At 38.2% G+C, this 8,016-nt stretch overlaps 1 protein-coding gene across 3 annotated transcripts; it reads right to left on the reverse strand.

Annotated features, from left to right (window-relative positions):
- Positions 1-653: 653 nt before the first annotated feature.
- On the reverse strand, positions 654-7,790 carry m6pr (mannose-6-phosphate receptor (cation dependent)). Of its 3 annotated transcripts, none has more exons than XM_084357535.1 (8): positions 7,665-7,790; positions 7,454-7,577; positions 5,438-5,610; positions 5,132-5,301; positions 4,382-4,491; positions 3,492-3,622; positions 2,868-2,994; positions 654-2,776 (listed from the first exon to the last, which is right to left on the reverse strand). In XM_084357535.1, exons 2-8 carry the CDS (start codon positions 7,457-7,459, stop codon positions 2,654-2,656), a joined length of 840 nt encoding a protein of 279 aa, XP_084213661.1. In that variant the 5' UTR covers positions 7,460-7,577; positions 7,665-7,790; the 3' UTR covers positions 654-2,653. The 3 variants fall into 3 exon arrangements, with proteins under 3 accessions (XP_084213661.1, XP_084213662.1, XP_084213660.1); XM_084357536.1 differs by having other exon boundaries at positions 7,454-7,569; positions 7,665-7,788; XM_084357534.1 differs by having other exon boundaries at positions 7,454-7,788.
- Positions 7,791-8,016: the final 226 nt, after the last annotated feature.

The following is an 8,016-nucleotide window of genomic DNA, read 5'->3' on the forward strand; positions in this document are numbered from 1 at the left end:
GGGCACTACATCACATTTTCTCCACTGGAAGGGTACCAAATCTCTGTTTTGAACAACTTGGGGCAGTAGTGATTGATCCACCTAAAGCTTACCAGGTTGAAGGGCTTACTATGGTAATGGGGTCAGCAACTCATGTTATTGTTTTTAGCTTTCAGGAGATATGTTGAACAGTTCATGTTGGGGCTCAGCAGGTGGTGGTAGAGGAGAGTGAAGAGGCAGTGTGGAGAGGAGACAGGAGATTAGTAATGTCAGAAGTTAAGACTATTTGAAATTTTGTGCCTAAAATCAAAAGATGTAATGTATTCTTGAGGGAAGTCTGTGATTGGACAGCTTTATTTACCCTCTCTACATATTACCTCATCGTGGCAGATGTTTTTATTTAAAAGCTGAAGACTGGGTACACTTAATGACACAAATGTGGAAGTAGTTTAGTGTAGGTTTTTCTACTGTAGTAATGGAGTGTACTGAATAATTTCTGTTAGTCATACACTTGTTTCTGTTTCCATCTAAATGTGCTTTTAGCTTTTAGGCATGGAAGAAGAAGAAAATTCCCCTGAAACATCTGCCAGAAAGTGTATGGTCAAAAACACCACTGGACATTAACAAAGAAGATCATAACAACTAAGTCCACTTCAATACACATTAATAAAAAATTGTTCTGCATGAAATGTTTTTTATTAAAACATTTTTACATCCATTAAATCTCCAAAAGGTGAGTGCACTTGGGTGTGTACGGAGTTCACCACTACAATGGGCGTGCATAAAACTTCTGCCATCTTTTATTTTTGATGGACTCAGACAACAAACCAAAAAATGTTTGTGGCTCCAAATCATCGTTGAACCAAACAGGTAATTATATCAATCTAGCGAGTGTACATTTCACGACAACCGCAGGTGTAACCGTCTCTACCGCATTGAGATCTGGGAGCTGATTTGCTGAACTAAGCAGAGAAATGTCAAGTTTAACAAACACAATAAGGAAGTGATAGAAACAAACCAAAACGAACACAGATGATCACACTGACAATAAGGAAGTAACTGGATACACAACTTAAATTTTCAAACACAAGTTTTCCATTAAGGTCCAAAGCTTTAAGCTTTCACATCAATAAATGGAAATTTCTAAAAAAAAAAATTCCAAACCTCATTATTGATATCCTCAGAGCTGTAACATTCCTACAAACACACAGACAATTAAGTGCTTTCATTGCTGCTCTATCCTCCTGAAGATGCAACGCATCAGACATGAAGCGGCCTGAATATTTGGTTAAAGAACAAAGTACAATCTACTCTTGCCTAGCAGCGCATCTGGTGCTTGGGTCCGTTTTATCATGACAGGTCAAAGTTACTCACTATAGTTTTGCGATTATGAACGTTGGTCTTTGCATGCCAGTGTTCATTCTTCCTAAGAAAATACAAGTACATATACTACATACAGTATACACCCTTTTGAAATAATAAATTATTACTATTATTAAGAGCAGAATTCATATATAAATTGCCAATAACAGTTTAATATTGACGCCTATTTATGCCAGTTGAAGAAAAAAGAATTGCCTTGATGAAATAAAAAAATATATATATAAATAATCTCATGGAAAGTCATAATTATGAGTCCAACAGTCAAAGTTTTGAGATGGATGATGACATTTTTATCTCAGCACTACAACTTTTATCTAAAATTCCACTTCTTATATCATGAGTAGGACTTTTATCTCATAATTATATCTTACCATGTGAATATTTTTTTTCATCAGGCTTAGTTTTCATCCTTTTTTTCCTCCAACGGGCAGAAATGGGTTTCTATAGTATTGCAGCATTTATGAGCAGAAATTAATGATTTGAGATAGAATTAGGTTTCTGATTTTAGTTGGATGCCTTTAATAGCATTGTTGACCTTTTATTGTTTTTTGTTATTTGTAGAAGCTTTTCCGTATAACGTGGAATAAAGGAAAATGGTACAGATCAAATTCAGTCAAGCTATGGTTTTTACAGTGACTTTGATTTCAGTGTGTAGCAAGGCTGTAAGCATGGCCACAGTACTCAGAATCAAACATTTACGTTCTCATGTTGTGTCTCAAACCTTCAAAACTAAAACATACATTGATTAAAGTCAAATGACAAAACCAAAAGCACTTGTGTGTTTTGTAATCTGTCGGTGCACAACCAAGACCCCTGCAAGAGGAACGCTTGCTTGTTTCAACCTGCACCGACTTCAAACTACAATCAATCATCAGCTAAGCAGAAAAACATGAGCAATATGCGTTTGTATCACATGTATCATGTTGAAATCCAACTTCTTAACCACTTTTTGCCAGATTTCCATGGAAGAAGAATCACTTTTATTGTCACTCTTTAATCTCGGGCGAATCATTCACTTGTTTGACACCAAACAGTTGAACGAAATGCACGGGGGTGGGAGAGGTGACAGGTCTGTCAGCCTATGGGTAACATGCCCTCTTTAGTGGCAAGCAGATCATACGGTAGTTGCCCTAGGCACAAGTCTGGAATCAACACACAAAGTGTCAACAAGTCCTAACCTAAACCAGCACAAGAAAAACAAGACTTGTGTCTAACAGCAACTTCATCTAACCTGTGAAAGAGATCTGTGTCACACAGTGAAACTTTCTGTCCCATTTCTAACGTTTTGAGGTCACATAGGTAGTAAGTGGTCGTCTCTCTCCTCTGGCTCTTCTTCCAAAGGTTCTGCGACCACGCCTCTGTATGCCGGGGCCTCTTCACGATTTCGTGACCGGCAGATAAAGTCACACCCATCCTGTAAGGGGGGTAAAGTTTGCCATGAATTTCCAAAAAACAAACAAGCCTGATGGTTTCATGACGTTATTTATAAAGTGCTCCAGGCTTACCGCTGTCAGATTGCCAATCTCAACCCAGAAAGCATAATTCGGGAATTGCTCCATCCCTTTGGCGCCAACAATCAGTCGCTGGTAGAGGAAACCTCCAATGAGGTAAACAGCCAGAAGACAGAATCCACTGAAAGAAGAGAGGGCTTTTAATCAATGATTGTTTATAATATTAGAAGCTGAGGAAATTTGTGTCATTACCTCTGGCAATAAGATTATGTTTTCACTCTTTGTTCGTCAGCATGATTACACAAAAACATTCAACAGATTTCCACGAAACTTAGATGAAGGATGGCTCGCAGAATAGACCCCCTCTCACCTTTTTTAAACATTGCCAGACAGGACTTTTTTCAACATTTTCGTTAATTTCTCAGGGAATAATGCATTGATCTTGATGAAAAAAATCGTATTTAGTGGCTGATATCCATGAGGATCCTGTGGATCTTAAATCTGGTGATCTTAAATTGTGGTTAAGCAGTTATGTTTGTAATGTAGTTATACAAGTGATGCAGGGCTATCCAGTCTGATATTTGATTAGGCTTGACTGAATTAAAGGGGTCTGTTGGGACATGGTGGAGGTATGCATTCTACTGCGTGCCATTCTAGTTACAGTCTGTCTTTACGCACATGATGAGTATTATGGAGCCAGTGCTGAGCTGGGACTGAAGAGGTGGACACACTGCACTGGAGTCCATTTCAAAAAGGTAGAAGCACTCCTGTCCCCTTGCCCTGTCCTCCAGCACCACATCCAGCGGACCCTGGGAGTGAGGTGGAGAGAGAGAAAGGTAAATACAAGCCAACACAACCTGAGAAAAGGAGACAGGGGAAACATTTGGCCATGATTAGACCATTACATTAGAATTGGTTGGTGACTAAGTTATACCCAGAGCAATGCAAAGAGAGGGTTACAAACCTTATTTTCAGGCCAACGTGCTGAACTTTTTAAGCAGCTTTTATCAGATTTGACAGGTGAGTCATGAAGTTGTTATGTCTCTCATATGTAAAGTCATAATGGCTCACCTCATTTATTTAGATATGAGCCTGGTCTTGTAAGCCCAAAATAACTACCTGGTGGCATTGCCAAGTGGCAAGCCTTGGCTATAAGCACTATGGTATCACTCAGAATGGGGACACTACCATTCTTATACGTCAAACACTTGATAGTGATTCCAGCTCATAAGAATAGCAGTAAACACCTGACGTAACATGAATAACTGAGGGTTTCACTCAAAAAGCAATCCTATAAAACATGTATGCATTTAATGCATCACTGTTATATTGTTATTCTGTGTGCACAGAGGGGGGATTTCTTTTAATTTTATCTCTTATTATATATATTTTTTAATTATCCACTTTTGTCCGTGTTGTGGATGTATCTATTATTGTTTCCATCTTATTTTAGAGCTCCATGTCAACTTTTCATGGTCAAATTTTATTGACCACTTGCCTTTATTTGTCCAGCATTTTTTCCTCTGAACAGGTGGTAACATTTCTTTTCCCAGATTTGGTGATCTTACCACGTCCATTTTCCTGTTGCAAGAGATCATGACATAGGCTTTTCTCTTTTCCTTGCCGCAGAATTCACCATATGCAGTGCCGTTTTTGTAGATCAACATCACCCAGTCACCTGCAAGGGCAGTAGGGTATAAAAACAGACAATGCAAAGACAGTGCTGATCTAAAGCGCCCTATGAAATGGTTAGTCTCATTTTCAGAGTTAATCCAAGTATGAACAGTAAACAATTGTAAGCTTCATTGTGCTCATCGTTCGTCTCTAATCATAATGCAATTCTGCAACCTTAAATCCCACAGATGATTAACATTCTCACATGGGATGCAAACATTTGAAAACACATCAAAACACAGTCAGGTTAAAGTGACTATGAGGAACTTTCAGTATTTGTTGATTTTAGCGCCCCCCTTTGACAGAAGCGGTATGACAACAGTGCCTGCTGTTGTAAAGATCTTTGCTAGCGTGTGCCGGCGGTGCATGCATTTGTTTTGGAAGCGAGTGACAGAGAGACCACAGGATGGATTGCAATGAGGTAATGAATTGATATGTAATTTTATATGTGATATATGTGATCAGACCCGAGCACAGACATTAATAATTACTATATAAAAATTCCAGTCTTTTCAGTGATGTTCTTATTTGCTGTTAGAGGTCTCATATAATCATCACAGGAATCACAAGACTGTTTCATGAACACAAGTTCCTCGTAGTCATTTTAAATAACGATTAAATTCTTGTATTTTGCAGAGACTTACTTCCTCCAATGGCCTGTGTTGCATTATAAATGCCAATCACTTTTGGTTCAGCTTTCGGATGCTTTTTGTCATACTGAACAACCCCAGCTCCTGGAATACCCCCTGCATCTCCACACAACTGGAACACATATGTGTAACTGTCATCTCCGCTCTTGGTTTCAACTGTAAAGCTGTCCACATGAAGAAGAAACCCAAGGAAAAAATTAGGAAACTGCGAGACAGACATTATCAGTAAGTGCTGATTTTCTGATTGATAACATATCGATGACACTGAATGTGCAGGTACACAACTGAGTCACTGCTTACTTCTTATTGGCAAGCGGCTCTAGTCGACTGAGGACTTTCCGTTCTGACTCAGACTCCTTTAACAGCTGGCAACTCTTGGTGCTGTCGGTAGTGTACACTCCACTCCCACACAGGATCAGCTGAACAACCATGGTCCAAATAAGGAAGGACCCTCCACTGTGACTGTTGACCACCTGACAAAGATGATTATTTTACTAATCAGCACAAACAATCATAATAAAATTCCTTACTATTGATTTGAAATTAAGTTTGGACAATAAGATAACAATGAGAATATATAAATTGTCTACCATCAAGTTTGAATAATTTATACTAAAATTAGGGGTTGGGAGGATATAAGATTTTATCGAGGTTGCAATAAAGAGATAAGTTGATTGTGGTGAATTTCCATTAACAGGATAATTGCGAATCATGATCATCGTGAATATCCACACAAGTGACTAGAACAAGCTGTCTAGCTTGATACAAACAGCCAACACTGACTTCCTGGAGGGAGACCTCATGATTTATGATCACCTAATTTAAGATTGTTCAATTGGTTTTTACTAAAAAGGAAATTCACATAAAAGATATGTGTACCATGCGTTTTGAAGTAAAAATGTTTGTTTCTTACCAAATATAATGTGATTCCAGTATGTTTTAGTGCCATTTTAAGAGTTTTAAGCATTTTAATATCTTAAATAGCTATTTTTATGGCCAAGTTAATCTTGATTCGTGACATGAAATTCTCATATCATCCTATGCCTAGTATAGAGTAGTCGTTTAATTTATCAATTCACAAAAACACTGATAAAATAAATTATTCATTATTTCATTATTTTTTCTTGTGCTGCTTTTATAAGCAATACACAAGCTATACACTAAACTGAATAACTCTGGGTCAACTGTTGGTCGAAGGAATCAATCTGAATATGTCACCTTTGGCTCTTTATTATATTGGCCCTTTTTGACTACTTCATTGATTAATCAATTCAGGTGATTACAGATAAATCTACAGTGAAAATAATTGTCCCTAGATGGGCAGAACAAACAATATAAAACAAAAACTGTTTTTCAATCGACTTTCCAGAAAATATTCTCTAACAGCAGTTGTAGAAAAAATACTGAAAATCTGTACTGAAGTATGAGTACAGTTACATTACTGAAATATTACTCAAATACAAGTAAAACTACTGTTATTGGTGAGTATTGGTTACTTTTGATTTGTTGATGTTTAATGCATTATCAATAGCAAACATTTAATAAAAAGGTGTTTGTGTCTCTAAATTACTCCAAACTCCTGCTGTCTTCTGCTCACTGGTCACCTCTCCAAACCTGCATCTGCTGCAGTTTTGTTTTTTTGTCTGTATGTCATGGTTTTCATTGGCCTGTTTGTGATTGTATAGGCTACACAAATGTAGATGAAAGATGTGGATATTAATTGAAATTGTGCTCAGTACTCAATAGCTATTTTAATATCAACTCAGTAGATTACATGGTGTAGAGTGTACTTAAGACAGCCCAAAATTACAGACTTGAAAAAGTACTATAAAAGTACAAGTACCCCCCCCCCTTAATGCTAGTAATTTGAGTAGCTGTAATTAGTTACTTCCACCCTTGTATATCAGGACATATACTAAGTGAGATGACTGCATCCATATGGTCCATTCCTGTTTGAAATACATTCAAATTTGAGTGGTGAGACTTTCAATTGCATATCTCCTGATCACTGTCAGCAACCACATCATGGTCATTTAATGGCTTCCTGAACATGAAACACAACAAGGAGGAAACGACCTGTCGGTTTCTTGGAAAAAACTAAAAACTAGCAACAATATGTAAAGACAGAAAAGCAGAATACGATCCGTATGAGCTCATCCTGTCTCTGGGATACTGAAGCCTTCGTTAAATGTACAGTATGGGCATGCAAAATGTCTGTTCATCTCCACATGAGGCAGTAACTTTTCCTGAGGAAACAAATAGCCTCCTAACAAGCTTAACAGAGTTAAACTTTTGGCTGCTGCATTGTGCACCTACCTCCATGACTTCTTCGACTGTACTTTGTTAGTTACAGTTGAACAGAGAAGCTGACAGCAGCTTAAAAATATAGCCAGTTGAGGATGTAGTGTGCTTCCTCACGCTAACGTCGCTTCCTGGTTTACTTGATCAAGAACAAAGCTGTTATTTGGATGTTTCAGATCAAATAAAGTACATTTGAACGTAGCCGCGAGTTTTAAATGAATCTTACTGGCTGCATGTTTTTCTGTCCTGGACAACAAACGTGCTTTTCCTCAAAAATGCGCGAAGTTGCATCCAAGAGGCTAGCAGGCTAACAGGCTACGGACAGTAGCGTAGTGCGGAAGTGAAACTAAACACACACGCGCATGTGACCGTTCGTCCAAATGAAGCGCGACCAATGAGCGGATCTAGAGCCTCTCGCGCTCACGTCACCTGACCAGAGACCTGACAGCAGGGTTGAAAGGCGGAAAACCTCAAACATGTCCACAGTTTGTCTTTGTGCTCCACATCTACATCTTTTTAATCAGCATTAATAAGATGCGGCTCCACATGCAGCCGGAGCTGCATACTGAGTGATTCTA

Source organism: Pagrus pagrus (assembly GCF_965226575.1).
Source record: "Pagrus pagrus genome assembly, chromosome: 7".
Taxonomy (NCBI): domain Eukaryota; kingdom Metazoa; phylum Chordata; class Actinopteri; order Spariformes; family Sparidae; genus Pagrus; species Pagrus pagrus.

Excerpts from the sequence above, each read along its gene's own strand:
- m6pr (XM_084357535.1), bottom strand. Across the intron at positions 4,492-5,131 it reads AACACAGGCCATTGGAGGAA|GTGACTGGGTGATGTTGATC; the intron begins GTAAGTCTCTGC and ends CTGCCCTTGCAG. Across the intron at positions 3,623-4,381 it reads GCAACAGGAAAATGGACGTG|GGTCCGCTGGATGTGGTGCT; the intron begins GTAAGATCACCA and ends CCTCACTCCCAG.